Source organism: Mustela lutreola, chromosome 1 (assembly GCF_030435805.1).
Source record: "Mustela lutreola isolate mMusLut2 chromosome 1, mMusLut2.pri, whole genome shotgun sequence".
NCBI lineage: Eukaryota > Metazoa > Chordata > Mammalia > Carnivora > Mustelidae > Mustela > Mustela lutreola.
Genome location: NC_081290.1, coordinates 108,374,408 through 108,400,746, shown reverse-complemented (window position 1 = coordinate 108,400,746; position 26,339 = coordinate 108,374,408). Strand labels below are relative to the sequence as shown.

At 37.7% G+C, this 26,339-nt stretch overlaps 1 protein-coding gene across 1 annotated transcript; it reads right to left on the bottom strand.

The window, feature by feature from the left end:
* Positions 1-5,418: 5,418 nt before the first annotated feature.
* LAMTOR3 (late endosomal/lysosomal adaptor, MAPK and MTOR activator 3) lies at positions 5,419-20,968 on the bottom strand. Its single transcript, XM_059172378.1, has 7 exons — positions 20,830-20,968; positions 20,481-20,526; positions 17,333-17,367; positions 11,444-11,502; positions 9,211-9,344; positions 8,068-8,131; positions 5,419-6,296 (listed from the first exon to the last, which is right to left on the bottom strand). Exons 2-7 carry the CDS (start codon positions 20,487-20,489, stop codon positions 6,223-6,225), a joined length of 375 nt encoding a protein of 124 aa, XP_059028361.1. The 5' UTR covers positions 20,490-20,526; positions 20,830-20,968; the 3' UTR covers positions 5,419-6,222.
* Positions 20,969-26,339: the final 5,371 nt, after the last annotated feature.

Here is a 26,339-nt window from a genome sequence, read left to right as displayed (position 1 = left end):
TGTGATGGAGAGAGTACACCTCAGCAGGGCTAGAGTAACTTTTGGAGGGGTTCTGACATGAAGAGGTCAAGCTAACTTATAACATGTACTACGTAAGTCACGGGAACTGCCTCAACCGGGAAGACCGTAAACCAGAAGCAATACCATATTTCTGGAAGGGTCTCGGAGCTTGGTGTCACCATCAACGACTTGCAGGATGCAGGGCAGGTAATTTCCCACCACATCCTCATGCAGCCCACCCATCTGGCCCGTGCGGAAAATAGATGAATCTTGGAGAATGACAGTGGATTATCAATCAGGTGGCAACGCCAACTGCAGCTAGTTCTAGATACGATTCCGTTGCTTGAGGAGGTTAACACACCCCCTGGTCCCCGACATGCAGCTATTGATCTGGCAAATTATTATTTATTTTTTTATTGGTAAAGACTACCAGAAGCAGCTGGCTTTATCTGGCAAGGTCAGCACCCACCTTTCGCTATCCTATCTCGGAGGTTTATCCTACTTCAGTTCAGCCTTATGCCATCATTTAGTCCACACCGACCTTGATCACATTTCTCATAACATTGCATGGGTCCACTGCATTGATGATAACATGATGCTGATTGGGCCTAAGGAGCAAGAAGTAGCAACTGTTCTAGACATAGTGATAAGATTATGTGTTTGAGGGTGGGAGATAAATTCAGCAAAAACTCAGGAGCTTTCCACCTCACTGAGATTCTTGGGGTCCGGTGGCATGGGATAGGTCAAGAGAGCTTTTCTGGGATAAAGGGTAACTTGTTGCATCTGGCCCCTTTCACAACCAAAAAAGAGGCACAATACCTACTGGGCCTCTTTGGATTTTGGAAGTAACAGATTTCTCATATTGCTCATGGAATTTGTTGGTTTTACCGTGTTCCTTCTCATCCTGAAGCAGCAGGCCCAACAGAATGGTGGAATGGCATTTTGAAGACTCAGTTATAGCACTCCCTAGGTGGCAATGCCTGGCTGGGCAGGGGCAGTATCCCCAGGTTCTTAGGCTAGGTGTTCTTGTTCCAAAGGGAGGAATGCTTCCTTCCACCAGGAGAACAATGATCTATTCATTCAACTGGACATTAAGACTGCTACCAGCTTTGGGTTCCTAGCTGTGATTCAACAGGTAAGGGAGGGAATGGCTGACCTGGTGGGTCTGACTGAGGCTCATTACCAGGGGGAACCTGGGCTGTGACTGCACCATGGAGGGAAGAGTATGTTCACACAGGACATCTAGGGGATCTCAGTGCCACTGAGTCCTGTGATTAAAGTCAGTGGAAAACTATAGTTCAATTCAGGCAGGACAACCCATGGCTTGGATTCTTCAGGAATAAAGGTTTGGGCCACCCCACAGGCAGAGCCATGACCAGCTGAGGGGCTTGCTGAGGGCACAGGGAGCATGGCGTGGGGTAATGGGAGACAATTATAAACACCAGCTACAATCACACACTCAGTTGAGAGACAAGGACTGTGATTACTACATTTCTTCCTTGTTTTGTTATGAATGTGTGTACATAAATATAAATACATATTTAGCAAATTTTCCTTTCCTCTTGCACCTTCTTATCATCTAACATAAGATGTATTAAAAATGGTTAACCTTACATCACAGCATTTAAACTGTAATATAGGAGAAAAGTAAACATCACCCAAGAACTCTGCATCCTATTCTGGGGAGAGGGAACATGTCCTCCGTATGTGGGTTAGTTGTTTGATGTTTGATGACAGAAACACAACTTGATTACTGACTTTATTTGGAGGTTAAGTGTGCTTTAGGAAGATGTCTATGATGCCAAGCTGACAGATGCAGACTGTGAAGGTTAGTTTTAGGTATCAACTTAGCAAGGCTCTAGTACCCTGTTATTCAAAAGACCACAAATCTACATGTGGCAGTGTTATTTTATAGATATGCTTAGCACCCATCTACCATCCACTGAATCTAAATAAAGAGATTATCTTCCCTAATATGAGCAGGCCTCATCCAGTCAGTTGAAAGGCCGACCTTAAGCGCAAAACAGAGGTTTCCATGAGGAAATCAGAAGCCTTCTGCCTGAAGACTGCAGCTGCAGCTCCCTCCTGAGGTTGCCCAAACTTCGGGCCTGCCCTATGGATTTTGGACCACTCACTTCCCACAATCACATAAACCAGTTCCTTGAAATACATTTAATACCTATCTATCCTCCTGCGTCTGTTTCTTTGGCAATTCTTGACTGATAGAATTTTCTTCTCCAAATACCCTATCATCATATTTTTATAAATTTTGTTTGCTGGAATATTTTATGATTTTTGAAATGAAAAATTAAAAAACCACCGATGTGGTTTACAGTGAAAAGGCTCATTTCCGGGATCCCTGAGCCCCAGGTATCTAGCTCCAGTCCTTGGAGGCTACCAGTATGACCATGTCCTCCTATCATACACAATCAAACATCAATGTACATGTATATTTTTTCTTCTTATATATAAATTGCAGTACACCATGCAATTTCACACTCTGCTTTTCTCTTTGAACATCATGTCTTGGATTTCTATCTCCCTAACTAAAGCACTTCTCCATTCTTTTCCCCATTGGGAAAGTGTAGTAATTTATTTAACCAGTCCTCTATGATTAGGGTGTCTAAGTAGTTTCTCATCTAAAGAGGACAGTTAAGAGTTGAAAGGAACATTCACAGGGCTGCAAGGGTGGCTCAGTCAGCTGAGTGACCCATTTGTGATTCTGGCTCAGGTCTGGGTCATGGGATAGAGCCCATGGCAGGCTTGGCACAGAATCTGTTTGGGATTCCCCCCCCCTCCCCTTGTCTCCCTCCCCCTCTCTCTAAAATAAAAATCTTAAAAAAGAGAGAGAGAGAGAGAGAGAAAAGGAGCATTAATTACACAAAAAATAGCAGGTATAATCTGGTACTGTTAGGAAGCACAGAACATAGGGCTCAACCTATCTATGATGGGATATTTAGGTTTTTTTTTTCTTAAGATTTTATTTATTTATTTGACAGAGAGATCACAAGTAGTCAGAGAGGCAGGCAGAGAGAAAGGGGGAAGTAGTCTCCTCAGCGAGCAGAGAGCCCAACACAGGCTTGATCCCAGGACTCTGGGATCATGACCCGAGCTGAAGGCAGAGGCCTAACCCACTGAGCCCCTACTCAGGTTGTTTTCATTCCTTATATCACCGAGTTGCAACGAATATACCTACAAAATTATAATTTTGCACGTGTCCATTTGCATCAGTAGAAATTTCTGTAAGTGGAATTGCTGGGTATGGTGACTTTTTACCAACAACTGGCTACAGGATGCCCAAATTAACATTATTTCAGGTCTGTGGTGATGTTCCTCTAGCATTCAAGCTATGGACAAGTGGATTGCCCTCTATGGTAGGGGTGGGCATCATCCAATCTACTGAAACCCTGACTAAAATAAAAGCTGGAACAAGAAGGAATTTGCCCCTTTTGTTTGCCTTGAGCCAGGTAATATCATCTCATCTGGCCTCACTGGAATTCACACCACTGGCTCCCCAGGTTCTCCCGCTTACAGATGGCAGACCATGGCAGGTCTCGGTTTCCAGGAATTATGAGAGCCAATTCCTCACAATAAATCTGTTACATTTGTGTGAAATATATAATATATACTTGTACATAATAAAAAACGTATATCCTACTGGGTCTGTTGCCCTAGAGAATCCTAACACACTAGGCCAAAGTTCTGTGCATTTGCAAGTTTCACAGAGATTGGCAAACAGTCCTATATAAAGGGCATATAATAATATACACTTCTACCAGCAAGGCATAAAAAATGCCTGTCCTACTTACTGAATAATCTTTTTTGCACTGACTTAAGTCCTCCTCAAAATGTTTTAAGTCCTCATGTATCTACCAAAATCTGTTTCTGGCTAAGACTGTTCCACTGATCTAATTATGAAGTTTAGACTACCTTTTGAAAGTAGTTCACCTGGGCTCCGGGGTGGCTCAGTCGGTTAAGCACCTGCCTTCAGCTCAGGTCATGATCCCAGTGTCCTGGGATGGGGCCCTACATCAGGCTCCCTGCTCAGCGGGAGTCTGCCTCTCTCTCTGCCTGCCTGTGTTCTCTCTCTGACAAATGAATAAGTAAAATATTTAAAATAAATAAATAAATAAAAGTAGTTCATCTAGTTTGGCATTAGCTTTGCAAACATTCCTTAGTGATCTTCATCTACCTATTTTCCCACATAAACTGTTGAGTAACTTATCTACTCCTTCAAAAAGAAATTTTAATAGTAGCAGTATTCACCATGCAAAGGTTAAACATACATCCATTTAGGATAGTTTCCTTTTCTGGGATTTTTAGGTATACAATAATTATTCCCTGAAATTAAAGTTCTATATTACACATTAGCAATGATGTCCTGAACACAATTTAATAATCCAGATAATGGGAAGTCTAGATTTTATTTTATTTGGGGGGTAATTCTACATTGTAACGGGTGTAGAGCGTGCATTATTAGGTTTTCTGAACTATTTCTAGCTCCCTGCAGGTCAGACATGCCCTCTTGCCTCTCTGTCCACACACAGGCTGTCTCTCCTGCCAATTTAAATGCCCGCCTTCTGGGGCGCCTGGGTGGCTCAGTGGGTTAAGGCCTTTGCCTTCGGCTCAGTTCATGGTTCCAGGGTCCTGGGATGGAGCCTCGCATCGGGCTCTCTGCTCGGCAGGGAACCTGCTTCCTCCTCTCTCTCTCTGCCTACCTGTGATCTCTATCTGTCAAAAAAAAAAAAAAAAAAAAAAAAAATCTTTAAATGCCCGCCTTCTGGATCTCTACAGCTTGACAGCTGCAGAGCTTTTATCACAGTACTTCCTCTACCTATCTTTATTTACTGAGCTCTAAGTTCTTTAAAGGAAGGAACCACAATTCAGTTTCATATTTGCAGAGAAAGGAAATGGAGGGGAAGGGACGGAGGGAGGGAGGAAGGAGCAAGCACGAATTGTGCTGGCTGACTCCTCACCGTACAACTCCAGGGACAGCATTCACACCTTGCCCATAAGAGACCCTGGAGCCCGGAAACAGGATGTGAATTATACTCCTCAGGACCCTGCAACGTGACCGCTCTGGTACATGGCACACCTAGGCGCTCAATGTACATGCACTGAACTCCTCCCGTGACTAACTCTGTCAAAGAACCTAGGAAGAAACCACAATTCTGAATGATGGACTGCCTTCCTGAATATAAAGGGCATATTCTAGAACCAAGATACTTCTTTTGTAGAGATTAAATGAAGCTCATGGATAAGGTTTGTTTTCCAACTGCCACCAGGTAAATCTGTCTCCAAACCAGTATCTATAAGCAACACTCACTGCTTATGCACATAGTTGAAAGTGAATTCAGTTAATTATAGTCTTTAAACTTTTGAAAGAAGCCAGGAAAGAAACCTATTTAGTGTTCAAAGTATACTTAAAAAATATGATTTTATTTATACTTATGTATGAAAAAAAAAAGGCTTTACTACCATGTTTACATAAATACCAATACTGGCAGCAGAATTCAATTACGAATCACTTCTAAATTTTATAAAGAACACACAACCATTAAAACACTGACTGGTTATAGAAAGCAGAGTGGAGAAAAAAAAACCATTAGCTATCATTTTCAATTTAATTAAAGAGCAGCACAGCACCCTCTGAGAAGAATCAAATCAATTAGTAATATTCATCTATACTGTAAAATAATATATACATAGTAAAGTTAGTGATTGTACTGATTTTATTACTTTTACTAAGCCATTTTATCTTCCTCACACTCAATGCAAAGAAATAAAACAATATAAAGAAAAATATGTCCTCATTATTATTCACAATAAAAAGGTTCTGCCTCATTCTGCAGGCCTGGGCATACTATATAATAGGGAGCACTTCATGGCTCAAGTGGATCAAAGTACCATTTTGATTCTGACCCACTGAATAGAATCTCATGCATATTTGTGACTGGATTAACTCCATGGGAGCTGTGATGTACTGAACCATCTCTGTGGTAACCCCAGATCTCATTACATCAAGAAAAGACCCTACACAAGAAAAGATAACAATCAGTCTGTCCATAAATTGTTTCTGTGGGCTCTTTCTTTAGTGTCAGGTGGGAAAAGGGACCCTTTCTTGAGTACACAGATACAAGGACTGTTGTGGTGTAAAGATTGCTGGATTGATATTTTATCGGTCATAATGAAAATAAAGTGTACATCAAAACCACTGCCAGATTAAGAAACTTCAACAACTTGTCTCAATTCTTCAAATAACGGAGCAAGTTCCTTTTCTAGGCTGACAATGAGTCCTAAAACAGAGATTAAGAAAATTAGAACATCAGAGAAATGTTCCTAAGAATGTTTTTGACTTAGGTTTCCTCCTGTTAAAATTTAGTTACTAAAAAGCAAACAAGATCTAGTTTACTCCCCATAAAGCAAAATACTGTTTTAATTCTAACTAATCAAACACCCTTTCTTCATCTATTTTACTTTCTTCATCTATTATTAAAGTAAATAAATGAAAAATATTTATATGCATTAAAAGGTATAAAATGAATTGTATGCACTGTAATTTTGTTAGTTTTGAAAGGAAAACTTTAATTTATACTCCACTGTTTCAAAATCTGTACTCATTCAGAAATGATACAAGATTTTTACTTAAAAAGGTGCCCTTTTTCCTGAACAAATTTTAATGTATTTTATCAAAACAGAGGAAGACACCTGCATCAACCTTGAACAAAGAAATATTATGTTTATTTTATAAATTTGGTAAAGCTAAAGTATAAATAGGTCTTTCAAATGAAAAAATTAATTTTAAAGATGAATGGTAGGAGCATAAATTATAAACTTCCAGGTTTAAAATTCAGTGCTGAATCTGGGAGACAAAGTAGTCTAAAAATGAGCATATCTAGCTTCTCTTTAGTTTACCAGAGTGAAAAACTATATATCTTATATATCTTAGATGCTGTTTAATGCTCAAAGATCTTGCTAAAAAAATTCTGAAAATTATTCTAGATACTAAAATATTATTCTATTATATTATCAAAATTTGTAACAAGGGATGATTTAGTACATGATGGTGACATCACAATTAAGGTTCAGTATATTTTAAATGTCAACACCATTACTGTCCTACATAATTAACAAAGTGTTTTCACACAGAGCATTTTACAACTTTAAAACATTTAGAAATGGAAGAGACCTTCTAGATCATCAAATCTGAAACCCTCACTTTAAAGATGAGGAATCTAAAGAACATGTTTCAGTGACATAGCTGGAAAGAGATTTGGTGATTTGGTCAAACAACTTGGAAAGAAAAAAAAAAAACAAAACAGAAAATGAATGCATAATAGTTCTAAATGGCAGCCAAATCTAAAGAATACTTAAAAACAAACAAACAAAAAAACCCCACTTTATCCAAAAGGGAGCATGTTAATTATAGAATACAGTCATTATTTTAAACATAAATATCCAGTGAGGGCTATTGAATATAATGGGATCTTATGATCTGCCATAGAAAGTACAGCTTCCTGGTGTTTGATCTCAAATTCTTCGAACCTCAGGAAGAACACATGTTTAAGTTCATCCTAGTCATGCTCTTAGAATTCTCAATCACATTAATGTTGCCCACTATCATTCAAGATTTTACCAACTAATAGATGGGTCTACATAGAATTGAAACTCATCCTTGACCATTTTATGTGTGTGGTTATCTACTCTACTCTTTTTGTGTTTTCTTAAGCTGTTTTAATGTGAGCAAGCTGTAGCATTCAAGGGGTGAAGATTTAATTTAATTTAATTTCCCTTTCTGTCTTCAAGGATCACCTACCCATACGATGTCTCATTTGAACTAGAAAATAACCCCATGAGACAGAGAAAGCAGATATTAGCTCCATTATATAGCCAGGGAAAACAGAAGTCACAGAAGTTAAACTTTTCTGGAGACCAAGGAATAGATGGTGGAGGTAGGTCTTGAATTCAGCTTTTTTGACTCTAAATCTACTATTCTGATCATATTAGACTGTTCAGATATGGTGTTTTAAGAAATTAAAAGCTGTATTGAAGGTAGTTAAAACACACCTGTATTGGCATTGCTGCTGGCTATGAAACTCACCACCAAAGGTAAACGATTGAATTGAACCACCTAAAAAGAAAGTTAAGATCTAAATAAATGTTATTCAAATGAAATACCTTAATCTTTCAAAACTTTTATTTAAATGGCCAATGTGTAAGATACTACCTACCCCATTATGTAATATGAAAGAGCTGAAAACAAGTATTTCCATTCAACAGACTTACTGAGTATCTCTTAAAGCCATTATGATTACTCAGCCTGGAGAGATCTAAAGGTGGAACTATGCTACCTTCACCTCTTTACCTCCCAAAGACCAGTGGTGTGTCAATTATTACATGGCAGGGGCTCCACAAACACTTGGCAATTAAATGGCTGAAGTTAGTATTTCTCATTCAAGTATTTATACCTTCATGATTTCCATGCCTCCTGTGTACCACTATTAATTTAAATTTAAGTTGCCTTCAAATCAACTATCGTTTAAAAAAACTTAGCTTCAAACTAATCCTTATTGATGAAATTGAAGGTCAAAAGGGTTGATTATCTTCTGTCCAATACACAAGAAAATATGAAGTTTTAAAATAGAAATATAACGTGTAACATCAGCAGTACATGAATCAAACTCTGGGAAACACTGCTCTAAAGCAGAAGCAATTAATTTACTCTAAATAAGAAAATGCAGCTGGGGACCAAGAGGTATGTAGCAATTAAATTTCTTCATGATAACCTCACTGAAAATATATCTTCCAAACCAAATGAAGGAATCAGCAGCAGTAACAAATTTCAATAACTTAGCATTACTGTCCAGGGAAAATTTTTTATTTGTCATAACAAAAAAAAGTGTGTTATTTGAGAAATCACATTTGTTAAGCTAAGGGCACCATCTACTGGAGGTAATAGTGACCTGACTTCCCTTTTTAGAATAACATATTTTATTAATAAATCTTTTGACTACTTTTCCACATTAATTAATTCCTGGTATAAAATGTGAAGACAATTACTACAATTCAACACAACCAATTTGAAGGCTAAAATTTTAAAATGTCATCCATGCTTCAAAACTAAAATTTAGAATAAAAACACAAGCTATTTTGTATAGAAGGCATAACAACAGTTGAAAACAGCAAACAGCTCTATAATTATGAACCTACCTGGTAGGTGTTATAGTAACAGATGATACTTTTATTTTTTGAAAGTCCAAGTTTGCTCCCTTGGTCTGTTGCAAGGGCAAAAGTAGATAAGAAACCAGGTCTCAAAGCATGCTCTGGGGCATTATCATTGGCCACTGGAAATACAAATGATTAAAAAAAAAAAAAATCACGCAGTGGATATGACACAGAGAAGTTTACTGCACTTTTTTTTTTAAACATAAATCAGTGAAAATATTGAGAGAAGGGCTATTATGCTTCACTATACTGAAAATCATATCACTAACTGGATCTCATCAATTTAGGTGAGAAACTGCTTCACCAGAAATTGAGTGATCATAACTAAGGAAAGAAATACTAGTTCTCACAATTTTTTTTAAAAAGAATACTAAATGTTTAGTTTTCTTAATATCTACTTTAAAACACAAATTAATCAGTATTTTTAATAAACTGGATATTCTGGTTAACCGAGAGCCAAGCTAGAATAATAAAAAAAGCTCCCAGAAAATATTTCTCTCATAAAACCTATAGCAGCATTACTTATAGGTATTAATAAATTTGGAGGTGGCCATCTGTTGTAAGTTTCTTTCACTGATTAAAAGGCCTAAATGGAGTTAGTTGTACCAACAGCTTTAACACAGAGCTCCTAAGAAAGAAAATTAGAGCTGCCGATTATTTTAATTTTGTTCAGAACTGAGTAAAGGCAAAAACGCAGGTGACTTACTTGCCCACAGTCATCTATGTTTTATGGTGGGTTAGAACGCACACTGAACTACACATCAGAAGATAATGGGTTCTATTATAATTATAGTTTAGTATTTTGTTTCTAATATATGTTATACTATAATATATATTTATAATATACATAATATATTGTATGTATTCTATTATTAGAATTATTATATATTCTAATATGTATATTATTTATAATAATATATGTATATTAATTATACATATATAATACACATATAATACATATATAATACATATATATGTACATATATTATATATGTACATATATTATATAAGTACATATATAATAATATATGTATATTATTTATAATATACATAATATATTGTATGTATTCTATTATTATCTTGTCACTGACTCATGTGCAACTTTGTACTAACAATGCACTCTTTGCACTTGACCATCTCTGTTTACAAAATGAAAGAACTAAATTAGGTAATTTCTAAACTTCCTTTTAATTCTAAGGTCTAAAATTATCTGACATATATGATAACCTCGGGTAGAAAACTGTAAACAAAATGTAAAGAAAATCATTTCATCTTTCTTTGATAAAGCTATTATAGCATCCCTACAGAACTATGAACATTCATGTGATAATGGCTTAAGACACAAGTATTAAAAATGGTCTTAATACATGGTCACCCAGTGACATCATATATACTTAAAGACTAAAGCTCAGGGGTGCCTGGGTAGCTCAATCGACTAAGCGACCAACTCTTGATTTCAGCTCACGTCATAATCTCAGGGCCCAGGGATAGAGCCCCACATTGGGATCTGTGCTCCAGCTCTAGCCAGAGTCTGCTTGTCCCTCTCCCCCTGCTTGCCTAAGCACATGCACAAACACATACACACTCTCTCAAATAACTAACTAAAATCTAAAAAAAACCCAAAAAAGACCTCCTGAAAATCACACAAAAAAATTTTTTTTTCTTTTTTTAGGTTAACAAGCTCTTCTTTAGGTAAGAAAGTCTTGTTAGAGTCTGGTTAACTAAAGTAATTGTGAAGTTAAAAGTTTAAAAAAAATCTTATTTCCAGTAAAGAAGGAGAAAATCAATAAAGATTCAGCAAAACAATCAATATGTTAATTCAGATGTATGAAAGTTTATCTCCAAACCACCAGCAGTACTAATTAAAAAACAGATGTCAGGGGAAGTCTGTGTGTACAATATATGTAGCTACATACAGTCCCAGTCCCAGCACTGACATTTACTCTTGACATTATGCCACTAATGTCTTTCATGAAAAACTAGGCTTGTGATAAATTCCTGCTTAAACTCTCAACGGTGACACAATCATTCAACACATAGTAAGTTATAAGCTCCAACGAAGCCTTCCACATACAAAAGCAAACATCTCCCCCGAAACTAAGACCATCTCCTAGATTTATTGAAACAGCTTTTATACGCTTGCCTTCTGCACCACTCAGACCTAAATATGTTTTTATTCAAAAGCAAACACGACACTGGCAGGGAGGCACGGTTTTACCTTTAATAACGGGGACTCCGTCTCTGTCTGACACAACGATAGCATGGAGCCCTTCAACACTAGAAGAAAAAAAAGAAATTAAAATCTTATGAAGCATTTCATTTTCTCAAAATATGTACCTCAAAGTCATTCTGGGGATTTTCATGTACATTTCTGAAAAACTATGTCAACTCAGTTACTGACCTCAAAAGTTCCTAGATGTCTGCCAAAACTTCTAGAAATTGAATAAACATGCGTATTACTGTCATGCTTATAATCTTCACAAATTTATGCTATTGATAAAGATCTAAAACATGCATAATTCTCCATTATAATTGTTAATTATCTTTCCTTTATTTATGCAAGTGTGACAGGTTATCAGCAGCAGCTACAGTGACAATGGTATCAAGTGCCATCAAGATAACTGTGCGTTATGAGAACCTATATAAAGGTGGTTGATCTACACAAGTGGGTCAGGGAAGGCTTCCCTGAGACAGTGACAGCTAAGCTGAGATGTTACAGCACTGGTCAAGAGAAGAGGGGCAGAAACACTAATCTAGGCTAAAGGAACAGAATGGAAAGAATGAAGGTCATGTAGCAATCTCTTCAGCTATGCCTACATAAGAAGCAGTGAGCGGAATGGTCAAGACTATAACCATCTAGTCCAGCCTAGCGTACTATTTACACTACCCTGGGTCAATTATGAAAACTCCATTAACAATATGAAAATGGGAATAACTGTATTTATGTAATTATTATAAAATTTAATAAAATAATAATGTAGAGGCTGGTACATAGTTAAAATTAAAAAATATTAATTATTAGTACTTAGCATCAGAGTGTCATCTGCACACACTGGATTTATTAGTGCAGTTGAAGTATTAATTCATAAGAGAATTTCTAGAGCTACAAAACTAAAGTGCTAAAAATTAGAATGGGAAAACATTCTCAAACTTTCAGTTCTATGATCTTATAATATCCAAGATTGCTACTCAGAAATATGTTCAACGTTCCTACTCTAACTCAGATTATCCATTCCTTGTTGTGTTAACCTTAATGTTTTAAGTTAGAAATAAGGAATAGTCATATTCTACACTGAAATTAAATTTTAAAGATCCCAGTGGCAAAAGCTTCTTTTTTTTTGAGACTGCAATTTTACTTTTATTTTTTCCCTTTTATTAAATTAAAAAAAATTTTTTATAAACATATAATGTATTTTTATCCCCAGGGGTACAGGTCTATGAATCGCCAACTTTTAAGTCTTTTAAGAGAAACTTTTAAGAGAAGTGTTATTAAATTTTGAGAAAATGGGGGCGCCTGGGTGGCTCAGTGGGTTAAAGCCTTTGCCTTCAGCTCAGGTCATGGTCCCAGGGTCCTGGGATCCAGCCTGCATCAGGCTCTCTGCTCAGCGGGGAGCCTGCTTCCCCTCTCTCTGCCTGCCTCTCTGCCTACTTGTGGTCTCTGTCTGTCAAATAAACAAAAATTTTTAAAACAAAAAAATTTTTTTTGAGAAAATGTTATGAACATTACCATTTATGAACCTCATGTTAAAAGTAAAAATGATGAAATAACCTGTATAAACATTTACTGGTATTATTTTTTATTATCATTCAATCCTGGAATTATCTATACATTAAAATGTGCTCTTGTAAGGTTAATTTATAAAACAAATTCTTCTTAATTAAAAACTAGGTTATATAAAAGTATATCCTACTGATACTTGCACACACAGAAACTACTTTATATAGTTATCAATAGTAGCATAACTTGAAATAGGAAAAAACTAGAAACCTGCCTATCAAGAAGAACGAGTCCAATGAATTATAACACACATACACAATGGAATACTCTGCAGCCATTAAAAACAAAGAAACAGCTCTTTGTATGTACTGGGAAGGGCTGATCTCAAAAGTATATTGTGAAGTGAAAACAAGTTTTGAATAGTATGTATAGGAAGCAAAACTTACATAATAACAAGGGTAGGGACATGTATGTATATGTTGTGATGGACTGAATGATTATGTCAGCCCGCAAAACTCATGTTGAAACCTAAATCCCACTGTGATGGTGTCTGGAGGCGGGGCCTTTGTGAGGTCATCAGAATGGGGGGGTGGAGCCCTCAGATATCATACAGTGCCCTTACTTAAGGCTAGAGAGATAGCTAGCCCTTCTTCTACCATATGAAAATATGGGAAGTCTACAATCTGCAATTCAGAATCATGCTGGCACCTTGATCTTGGAGTTCCAGCCTCTAGAACCGTGAGAAATAAATTTTGGTTATTTATAGGAAATCTAATCTATGGTATTTTGTTTTAACAGTCTCAACTCTGACCTATGTGTGTTTATACACATGCTTGTTTGCAGGTGTGTAAAGTATCTTTGAAGGTACTGGGTATCCCTGAGAAGGGAACTGTGTGCCTGGGGGACAGGATAGGAATCTTTTCACTATTGTCCTTCAGTTACCTTCTGAATCTTGAACTTTATGAATGTACTGCCTACTCAAAAGATCAACAAACTAAAAAGCAGGTAAAGAGTCCTACAAAAAAAATGTTTAGAAATATCTGTGTCACCACAGTTTCTTTTCTCTTATTTTCAAGATAATTAACTTAAATGCCAACTAGTGCACCAAAAGGGGAGGCAGAAATAAAGACTTTTGGGGCACCTGGGTGGCTCAGTGGGTTAAGCCTTTGCCTTAGGCTCAGGTCATGATCTTAGGGTCCTGGGATCAAGCCCCGCATAGGGTTCTCTGTTCAGTGGGGAGCCTGCTTCCCCGCACCCCCTCTGCCTCTCTGCCTACTTGTGATCTCTGTGTGTCAAATAAATAAATAAAATCTTAAAAAGAAATAAAGAATTTTTTTTTAATGGATTTTAAATTCACAGAGGTAAATGCCCAACAAAAGAGAAAAATTACTCATATACTTAAAATACCCACTAAAAGAAATCAGGTCACAAATATATAAGGTGTTTCCAATTCTACACAGAGTGAACAAAAAAATAACATAGGTAGATTTTACTAGTAGCTGAAAATAAGCATGATGCGTTAATAGGTACACTGCACTTCTAGAAGGAATTAAATGTTATGAAATTATTCTGCAGACATCTAAACCTTAAGCTTAATAAAACAAACATTTTTATTTCAAAAAAAGCAAATATTGTATTTGTAATCAGACATCATACTTCCTTTCATATATATAATAACGAAACTTCTGGTTCTTTTAAAACACAAAAGTTGTGACTATTAAAGCCTGAGCCTACTTTGGGTTACAACTAGACTTAAAAAAAGAAATTCAAAAACTGTATTTAGGAGAGAATTTAAAAATGACAAAAACGTATTCCATTTACTGACTCAGTGTTGAGAGGTAGAGCTCTAACAATTAAAAGCATGAACCCACAGCTCTGAAGCCAAGTTGCCTTCGTACAAATCCCTTCACTTTACATACATCAAGCAACAAATCAAAATGTGTATTTTATTACTTTTCTTTGTAAGTGTTCAATATTATTTCTTCAGTCCTTTCGCTTTTGGGATACACTAAACCTACTTTCAAGAAAAAGTCATGAATGAATATGAATCAAACTGGCCTTGCTCATTATGGGGGGAAAAAACCAAACTAAAACAAAATACACGGAAAGCCCTTTCTTCTACTATAGAAAGATTTTCATGACACTTTAACAATTACCCTTTTTACACATATCAACTATGCTTCTGCTCCTATATTCTGTTGCCAGTGCAGGATTTCCCTCCAACTCTACTGGTCAATTTTATCATCCTTTCAGACCTCCAAGAAGGCAGATACAGAGAAACACAGAAAGCCTTCATTTTGTACAGTTCCAATATGGACACATTTGAGTTCTCACAGTTGAACTAAATAACACCACTCCCCCTGAAAGCAAGGCTCAAATTTTAGGAAGTATGGTATAGTGAGTAAATACATACAGTACAAACCTCACTAATGGGAACAACTTTGTAAGATCTCACTGTATCAGGAACCAGCCACATCACTTCTTTCAAAATGTGTTGGTGACTGGTCACCGAGCATCCATTCCTCAGTGTATGCAGGGACGGTAAAGTACAGAGTATTATCTCCTTGTTTTCTAATGGTAAAGCATATGACATTAAAAAGAAAAACAGAACTGAAATAGGGAACTGGCTAATCAAGATGAAATACAGCAAAGGAAGGAAAGTGACAATACAGGAAGTGAAATTCAAGCAGAAAGTCAACACCTCGAGAAGAAATAACGGGCTGAAAGAATTTAACGCTTTCATTGTTGTGCACAAAACATGCAGCCAGAGGAACCGTGCAAGTGCGTTCACTGACAGTAATTAGGCAAGTGCTTGGGATGAAAAGGATGAAGAGAGCCCACAGGAAGTGACGCTGGCAAAAAACTTCGCACAACATCGACAGTACAAAGGACAAAATGGTGGAAGCTGATCCAAATTTAGAAAGGAGTATATGTTCATTTGAAGGCACAGAAAAGATGCCTACTCATTATCTTAAGGTTATACCTTTCATATTATTTTACTGTATATGCAAAGAGTATGTTCAAACTATACTTGAGAAGTTTTCTACGAAGAAATAAACATTAGTACTCAGTATTTCCACTGTTTTTAAACTGCAGTATATTAAACAAATACTGCTTTTAGCATTTGTTTCCATTCCCTCAAACAGAACCAACAAAAGAGGTTTTAAGGTTTTGACTAAATTTTCTAAACATCAGAAAACAACTGTCATTTTTCCCAGGGATTACTAAAGTTGCTTTGGACAGTCTCAGCATGTACAGTCATTTTACTGCCCTGAACTACCGTGCAAAGCTAGGACTGCCTGCTCATCATTATGTTGAGAACAGAGTCAGTGTTCCAGTTTGCACTAGAAAGAAGAGAGTAAAAATGAATTTAAATACTACATTAACACGAAGCCAAAGGTAACAATTATTTAACACTTCAATAATATTTTCTTCCTGAATATAATAGTATTTTTTTCCCAAATACAGACAAATATACATTAATACCATTAATTTCTACTGGCTTATAGTCAGGGTAAAGGCACAAGTTAATAGTCAAACCACATCAAACAATCCAGGCAAAAATCTAAATGAGAATTTTTTTTTCTTTTTCTTTCTTTTTAACTACCTACAGAAATGAACTAACATCTAAAACCTTTTTAAATTCACACATTTGGAGAATAAAAAAAGTAAAAAAAAAAAAAAAAAAGGATCTTACCACATATTCTGCTACATTACACCTCGAAGGTTATTCAATTATGCTGGAATGTGAAAATGGATGTCTTTCTCTCTCTCATGTCCTTAACTCTAAGGTATTACTTTACACTAAACTAAATGTGAATTTTAATACAACTAAAGTGACAAAGTCCTTTGAACCACAAAAATATCTAAAAGGAAGTCTGCTGTTCTCCACACACAGCCAAATTGATAACGGTACATCAAATGGATTGGGGGTAGGCAAAAGAAAGCCTTGTGATTTTTCCGAGTATGAACTGCTATCTACATCTAGCATTTTTGGATTATGCAAACTCAACAATTTGGTCTTTTAAAAGTAATACTAAAGAAAAGGCAAATTCTAGCATTTTTCTCCCTAAAATTGCTCTATCTCAAAATATAACCCAGTAAACTGTTATGATAGTATATTTGAAAAAACTCTAAAAGTGGCAAGAAATAGGAGTTCTAGCTCTCTGGCATTCACGAACTATTTAACCTCAGACAACAAGTCACGTAACTTCTCTAGGCCTGATAGTATTTATCCACAAATTCAAAGAACATTTCCTGTACTGTCTAGTGCCAAGTATTTGAAAACGTTAAATAACAATTTAATATACACATACTACTAGTCTAAAATAAATAGAAACAAAATGCTACATAAAATCGACATATATTAACAAATTGGTAATTTTTTACCTTGGTAATTTTTTATACAGGAATCGTTTTAGGTCCTGAAAGAGAATATAAAAAAGTCATGTTATAACAACATGCCTTATACTGGTTCTCTAGAAACTGTTCTACCCACACTTCAGGTACTTTAAATCATAATTCATAATCTTTTTTGCTTGTTTTTTTTTTTCTTTTTGATTTTGATACTAGCAATGTGACTTAAAACAGGTTATTTAACCATTCTCTCTAAGCCCCAGTTTCATTATTTGTTGAGAAGGGATAATCACAGAACCTATCTCATAAGACTGTTAACATTTATTGAGAAGATGTATGTAAACTGAGTAGCATATCTAGACAAATACATAGTAAATACATATTAGCTGTAAAATTAGATCATATTTTGCATACTATTTTATATCCTGTTGCTATTGTCCTGTTCACTTGAGAATATATTATAAACATCTTTCCATGTCTGCAGATAAACTTTCTCACATTACTTTTTAGCAATCCTGGGTAAATCAACTTCTCTGAAATTCTGTTTCTTTTCATGACTAAAGATAAATGACAACATGTATCAAGTGTTAAGCATGGAACATAATTAGGAATAAAGAAAAAAAAAAGACTATTTTATTTCCTCTTATTACACTTTCTCACCCAGGGAATTTCACTGACAATCCAGGTAGGAATTATGAGGTCTACATAGGTAAATCAGGAATCTGTTGTTTTGAAACTCTAATCCCTACTATTCTCGAGACCTGAATGTTCACTTTATTTCATGTTATGACCACCACCTTACCTCTGCTCTTATCTTAAACACACACATTAAAACTCAACTCATTATGTTTCATGAAGAACCCAGATTTCCTCAATCTCCTCTTGTCTTTACTAATGCCACTACCAATCCCATTATTCAGGTCTGAAACACAAAGTAACATTAACCCTAACCTCACCTTTATCACCTTTAAATGATTTGTGAAGTCAAATGTTTTTAAAATGACCTCTTCCTCTCCTTTTTTCTTTCTTTTTTTATTTTAAAGATTTTATTTATTTATTTCACACAGAGAGACTGAGCTCAATCAGGGGAACAGCAGGCAGAAGGAGAGGGAGAAGCATGAAGACCTGAGCTGAGGGCAGATGTTTAACTGACTGAGTCACCCAGGCGCCCCTCTTCCTTTCCTTTTCAACTCACATTACAATTTAGTTTCACTTTAAAAATTATCTGTGACTTGTGCTGGCCTCCCAACTGGTAAACTGATCTTCCACTTCTATCCCATACAGTTAGTTCTACATAATGCCAATCACCATATTATTCTCCTTCTCTACCTGTGCTACAGGTGCTCCCTAGATGATCCCCTGTGCAGCTGGGGTTGAGAACCAATGTCTGAATGACTCTCCACTGTTGAATAAATTCTCTACAAATTCATTTGGGCTTCTCTGGTTTACAGCTAATTTTACAGTCTGCTTCCTATCACTCCCTCATACATATTCTCAACCCCAGCAAAAGTGGACTACTCACAGCTACTCCACATACCTTTCCCTTTCCCATCTCTCAAACTTTGCTTACGCTATTCATTTTAATAGTGATTCTCTATCAACCTTACTTTAAGAAAAAGTGCTACTCATTATTTAGAGCTAATCTCAACCACCAAATACTACAAATAGGCCTTCCTGATACACACAAACGAGATGTAATCCCTCTTTCTTTTGAATTTTCACACAATTATGTATATACATTTATGACTACCTGCCTACTATACTTTAAAAAAATTTTTTTTTAAACCCTCATGGAGGGATGCCTGGGTGGGTCAGTTGGTTAAGTGTCTGCCTTGGCTCAGGTCAGGATTCCAGGATCCTGGGATGGAGTCCCACATCAGGCTCCTTGCTCAGAGGGGAGTCTGCTTCTCCCTTCGCCTGCCACTCCTTGTGCTCGTATGTTCACATGCATGAGCTCTCCCCCTGACAAATAAATAAAATATTTTAAAAAAATGCCTCATGGAGAGGAATTATACCTTCATCATCTCTATTTCACACACAGCCCTTATTACAACAAACTTTGCAAGGTGCTACTCAATAAATACACAGTGTTTGACTATGCCTGGAGAATACGTTCTTAAGAACATAATGACAGGGGCGCCTGGGTGGCTCAGTGGGTTAAGCCGCTGCCTTCGGCTCGGGTCATGATCTCAGAGTCCTGGGATCGAGTCCCACATCGGGCTCTCTGCTCAGCAGGGTGCCTGCTTCCTCCTCTCTCTCTGCCTGCCTCTCTGCCTACTTGTGATCTCTCTCTGTCAAATAAATAAATAAAATCTTTAAAAAAAAAAAAAAAAGAACATAATGACAGACACTCAAAAATGGAGTGATAAAGGCATACAAAGTTCCTAAATACTCAAACATATAGTCTTGCAACCTAAAAAGAAAAATCGCATTCAATATTAATGTTGAGTGATCATTTAGCCTAGTGGTTAAGAGCCTAAGAGCTGGAGTCAGACTCCCTGGGGTGGTATCTTGACATTACAACTTCCCAGCTGTGTAACCAGAGGCAAGTTACATGATCTTTCTATGCTTTAGCTTCCCCATCAAGAACACAAGGACAGTAACAGTGCCTACTTCATAAAAGTTGTAAGAATTAAATGAGTATATGTTCAATGTTTGGAAGAGTACCCAGCATGTAAGTAATAAAACAGGATGTGAAATATAGACACAAACATCAGTAGTATTAATTCCCTGTTGTTTTTAAGTTTCCTAAACTTAAAATTTGGGTTTTACTGCTGTGCTAAAGAGGTATCAGTCAGAAATCATCTCAATTTGCTCCAGTGAATCTAGAGAGACATCATGACCACTTCCTGGAAAAAAGTGGATTCACAGCAGCAAAACATTTAGAAATTCAAATGCGATTCAGAGCCTCTCTGAATAGTCTAGCCTGCTGGACTAGGGAGTGGGAAGAAAACAATTCTCTCAACCTCAAGACATCAACACACCCACTGTGGGCAGAAACTCGGGACTCCGCAAATCTCTTCATCTTAGTCACTCACTCCAGAGTCTACAGAAACTATGTGGGGGTGGGGGTCTGAAAGGGAACATATCTCTCCTTGGCAAGCTTTACCTCTCCCCGCCCAGGAGGCCTCCCCTAAACTTCCCATCCTCCCCTTCCTCTTGTGTGGGTGTGTTAACTCACATCCGCCATGACGAACCCCTTTGTCCCGCAGGATCAATGTCCACTCCTGGAAGAGAAACTCCTGGTGACTCTCCCCTCGACACTTCTTCCCACCTCCAACCTAATAAGCGGGGTCAGCTCTCATCAAGGCCAGGCAAGAATCCGCGGCTCTAGGACTCGCACCAGGGGAGCGGGAATGAGCGCGAGTTCTCAAATACCCAGACGGTAGCTGTCATGCCCTATCTCAGTCACTCCACCCTCCACCCGCGAAGATCTAGGCCCGAAGGCAAGTCCTCTCCCTCCCCTGAGTCTCACGGCCGGCGCCACCGGGGGACCCGGGCTCAATACCACGCATAGCGGCTCAAGTTACCCGGCGTTCTGGGCTGCGGTGTTCTCTCAGCTGTAAGTTCAGGGACGGCTTCAAAGACAGTCTCCCTTGAAAGCCGTCGTCACATGACTTGCGACCTCCTCCGTGCTCCAGGAAGCACTTCCGACGCCTCCGAAGCCCGGCGACGTGAAATTTCCGGGGAGGTGCGGGGGACTTTTGCGCCGGCGCACCCCGCCCGTCCCCGCCCGTCCCCGCCCCTGGGCGGGCTGCTCCTGGCGCCTGCGCACACCTGGGGACGTGGGGACGCCGGCCCGAGGTTAGAGGGTTCCTTGGCTATCGTCTGGCACTAAAAGACCTGCGGAAGATGTATGCACGAAGACGTTGTGTGGGGAGGGTGCACAGATTTCATTAGTTTTTCAAGGCTTGTTATCTTAAGATCTTTTCTTGTAGTTAAAAAACGTTTGAAGGGCTGTTGTTTACAGGGGGAACTGCAGCAGAGTTGCCTGTGTCTACAAGTCCCAGGCTCCTGGGACGCCTGGCTGACTGAGTCAGTGGGGTTTATGACATGATCTTGGGGTGGTGAGTTCCAGCCGCGGTGGGTGAAGAGATTACTTAAAAATAAAATCTTAAAGAACAAAACAAAACCCAGGTTCGTAGATTTCTGAGCCTGATGACCTCCTCTGCCTTGCCTTTTCCAAGAGCTGTTACTCAAGGTCTTGTCTAGATTGAATAGAGGAGCCATGGGCTTTCTGGAGTTTTCACAGTTATTTGTGGAACTCAGCATATGCAAATACTGGACGACCTTCCTTCTTTGCCTCATGATTTAGAAGGCTGTGACTTAGTTGCAGTCAATGTTTTTTGTTTGGTGCCTTGCTCATTTGCACAAGTAACAAAAACCTACGGGTAGCTGGTAAGAAAACAAAGACTATGGGAGCTTGTTAAGGACTCATCTTCAACTCCCAGTCCCTAAAAGTAGGAGTGCAAAAGGGATTCTAGCTTAAGACAGGGGGAAGAGTTGGATACTAATTTCCTGTTTATCCGTGAGAAGACAAAATGGTAAACTACAGAGCTCCCAGCTGTTAAAATGATCTAATTATTACAAGTGAACTTGACAGTTCCATAGCAACTCACGTCATTGAAGTTTACTTCCTTTTCCTTATTTAAATCGTTTGAATTCCTAGCTTTGGGATACTGTATTACTTATTTTAGGTCCTCACCCATTCTAGTTTCCTAATTCTTTAGATCATTGCGTTTAAAGCACTGTCTTTAGTTTGTTTTTCTCTTTCCACATTTCCCTGAGAACGTGAATCCTAAGTCTGCACCTTTCCTCAGAGTTCTAGGTTCACATTTTTGGCTGCTTGTCGGTTGTTGCACATTTCTAAGTATATATCTTATAGTCACCTCTGACTCAAAAGCTCCAAAAACTTCTCCCATCAACATTTTTCATAATGTGTGCCTGTATCATTTCCATGATTCTACTAGTCAGGTGTCATGTTTGACTGCTATCTTTTGTTCCTTGTGTCTCCTTTTCTGTAACAGATTTTTTCATCGATTTTTTTTTTTCAATTCCTCACTCAAACCATTATCTAGCAAGATGATATTAATAGCCACTTAGTAATGGCCAGATAAACTTTCCCAACAATGCACATTACTGCTGCACAAAAAATCTTCAGTGATGCACCATTGCAGACTGATAGTTGAGTCTAATCTTTTACCTCTGAACACATTCTAAGGTGAATCCTATACTCCAGCCAAATTGATTATTTCACCTTTCCATCACTGTTTATTATTTCTCCACACTGGTTCTGGAGGGTCCTTTAAACTGAAATGCTTATTTCTCTTGTAGGGAAGGAGAAACATCTGCCCTTCTACCCTCTTAGTTTCTATGGCTGAGCCTAAGAATTGATAGATTATCCAATGGAAAAAAAACACATTTATTTAATATTTTAATGTGTATATGGGAGTATTCAGAAGGAGATAAGGTCCAAAGACATCACTAGTTCCAAAAGTTACATACCTTTTTATACTAAAAACAACAAATCGTGGGGATGTGACAAGGAAAGGGGCTTGGGTAATGGACAGTAAATTGTGGGACAGTGATAATGAAACGTGTGAATGAAACCAATGGAAGATAAGGATTATTTTAGTAGGCTTGTTTGTAAAGGTCCATTTTGGTGTCAGTCTCACCTCTGGTGATAAGAATGTTCTCTTCCTGGTAGAGGAAGGGCACCTTTCTCACAGGAAATTTTATGACCTGTTTTTTGGTAAAAGGGGAGGTCGAAGAATCCTTCCTATATCTGTTTTCTTAGTTCCTTCAGCTCAAAATAATCAGTATGCCTAAGTGGTGGGCACCTGGGTGGCTCAATAGGTTAAGTAAGGGTCTGCCTTCTGCTCAGGTCATGATCCCAGGGTCCTGGGATCAAGTTCCACATTGCGCTCTCAGCTCCAAGGGGAGTTTGTCGGTCTCCCTCCATATGTACCACCTGCCCTCATGCTCTCTCAAATAAGTAAATAAAATCTTTTTAAAAAACACCAAAGTGGCATATTTTGGGGTGGCATGTTCTGAATTCCTTCACTTCCTTAGATATGCTTTTTTTTTTTTTTTTTTGAGAAAGAGAGAAAAAGCATGCATATGCCCACATGGGGTGGGGGAGGGGCAAAAGGAGAGAGAGGGAGAGAATCTTAAGCAGGCTCCATCCCCAGAGCAGAGCCCGATGCAGGGGCTCAATCTCATGACCTTGAGACGTGGGCCGAAATCAAGAGTTGGATGTTTAACCGACTGAGCCACCCAGGTGCCTCTCTATCTGAGATACTTAAATCTTGTTTTCTGATAACATCTCACATATCCCATATCTGTGCATAATTATGTGTCATAGTGTTGCTTTCCCAATGAGACCATAACCCCTAGAAGGTCAGGTCATGTTTTGGACTTTTTTTCCAGTTTCCTATAATGCCTCAATGTCTTGCACTCTGTAGGCAACTCATTCAGAATTTGTAGACTAAAAGTGGTTAAAAGAAACTACTAATCCTGGGCCTGACTACAACTTCTTATCCGTCCCTGACCCCTCACCATTTGCTCCCAAGTTTAGAGGCAAGTAAAAATATGAACTCTAGCAAGTTCTTTCAATTTCTGGAAATGGTTTTTCATTTTAATATGTTCCATCCTACTGACCTCGATAAATGATAGTTGACCTGGAAAATACTTTTTTTTTTTTTTTTCCCTCCTTCTTGGGTGGCAAAAAAGGGAAAGCATAGCTTTCCAAGCTTCCAAATACCACTCTGTCCTCAAACTGAAAGAACTAAGATTTCTAATTTCCAAGTGTGATGGTTTCTGAATTATGGCAGTCAATGGGAGATTAATCTATTTGAATTTACTCACTGCCACTGATATAGGACTAGGGGAAATATTTACTGGCCTAAAAAATTACCAGCATTATGTACAGTTTTCCAAAGTGGGGTGTACCAGATGATCCCTGAGGTTCAGGAAGTAACTAGTAGAAACTGTACACATGCACATAAAGTTTTTATCTCACCATTCAAATTTTCTAGTACACAGCATACCAGAGAAATAGTATATTAGTATATATAATACATGAAATAGTTAAATGAGCACATTGTTAAAGTTCTAACTTTATTGTTTGCCTTTGTTTCTGCTTATTTTTTAGCTTGCTTCTCTTAGCTTTTATATATTGCCAGAGATAGCTTAATTTTTTTATTCTTCTTTCCCATGAAAAATTACCAGTCGTCTTGGTTTAGGTTGGCTCCACTATTAGTGTGAAAATCCTAGTTGGTATTCAAACTCATGGGGAAGAGAGAGTCTTGCTGATTTTCCAACATACAAATATGAAAATTTTATCACTTAGATTGGCCAAGTTGGAAAATGTCTTGCTAATATTGATTCTGGCTATGGTATGGGATTTGATGCATTGAGAATACAATTACAAGGTCATATGCAATAACTTTCTCTTTTATACCACCATTCATTATCATCACACTCTGGATTTAGCCAGTCACCTGAGAAATTACTAATTCCTCTGATCTCTGGCTTGCATATAATAGACAGTGAATCACTCACATGTCAACAGCTTAAACTCCCCTACCTTCTTTCCAGCCTGATAGAACCCCAACTTTGGATGAGTTCAGTGAGTTGTATTCCACTGCCTATGCCTAGGCTGACAGGTTAGGCTGGAGAAAACACACACAACTAAGTAGACTAAATTCTGTCACCAATCTGGGACTTGTAAAAATCCGACTTTTTCACTTGTCAGCGGACTCAGTGAAAAAAAATTTTTTTCTTCAAACTGTCTTCTTTCCAAGGCTGTTTATTTTTCTTTTCCCTCCCCCACTTTACTCAGATAAACTGCCTATTCATCAAGCCAGTGAAAGCTGTGACATCTTTACCACCAACACTACAGATCTGCCTGCCTTTTACCTATCCTCCATGCTTAAAGAATGCTGGTGGTCACTTAGCTATTCTTCTGTCAAGTGGACATAATATCCTCCTGGACATATCAAGCACTTACTGCTACTATCCTTCTTTTCTTCTATCTTTACTTTCACTTTCTACCTGCCCTTTTACATCAGAATGAAAAACAGAATAAAACAGATCTCTCGTGCAGTAAATAAAATCTCATGTAATTAATAATTGAAAAAATAAAAAGCCTTCTTTAGAAATCACATCCTCTTTCAGCTAATATCTTTCTCTACTCCCTTTCTTAGCCAAATTTTTGTGAAGTTTTTAATTGCTGCCTCTATTCCAAATCCGTTCAATCAAATAATTCTCTTGGCTCTACTTCCTGAATATCTCTCAACATCACTCATTTATCTGTATTCCTATTCTAATCCAAGTCATGATCATCTCTCCTTTGCCAGGAACTCCCTATCTTCCCTACATTCATGTTTGCCCTCCAGTCCTCTCTGCATAATAACTAAAATGATATTTTAGAAAATCAGATCTCATTATGTAATTCCATCCTCAAAAATCTCAAAGGTTTTCTACTGGCTTAGGATAAAGTCCAGTTATCATCACAGTTTATATATGGTCTTATGGAAATTGGCCCCTATCTTATTTTAATTCTCTAACTTACCCTTCACTTCCTACGCTATAATCATACAAGTTTGTTCTCATGTAAGTTTGTTTTCACTTCCACAAAATTTCTAAGGCCTTATCAACTTAGCCTGAAATATATCTTTAGGATTCACTTCACTCCTACTTTTCTTGTCTTTTGGGTTTCAGCTCAAGCTCACTTTCTCAGAGAAACCTTCCCTGATCCTTCCACAGTAGGTTAAGTCTTCTAGATATGTGCTCTCATTGTACCTTGTAATTCTCTTTGTAGCATTCACCATAATTAGTTATTTACTTGACATTTATTTTCCTGAAGAGATGTAAACTCCATAAGGATTCTGTCTTGTTCAGTGATTAATTCCCAGCACGCAGCTCACTGCTTGGAATAAAGCTTTCATACATTTGTTGAATGGTTAAATAAATGAAAGAAAGTGGATACTAAGAATATAAAACAGGGGTGCCTGGGTGGCTCAGTGGGTTAAAGCCT

What these genes read in the sequence shown, in the direction of transcription:
- LAMTOR3 (XM_059172378.1), bottom strand. An exon ending in CTGTATAAAAAATTACCAAG is followed by an intron (nt 11,503 to 17,332) that starts GTAAAAAATTAC and finishes TTTTTCTTCTAG; the next exon opens with TGTTGAAGGGCTCCATGCTA. An exon ending in CGGAGTCCCCGTTATTAAAG is followed by an intron (nt 9,345 to 11,443) that starts GTAAAACCGTGC and finishes TTGTATTTCCAG; the next exon opens with TGGCCAATGATAATGCCCCA.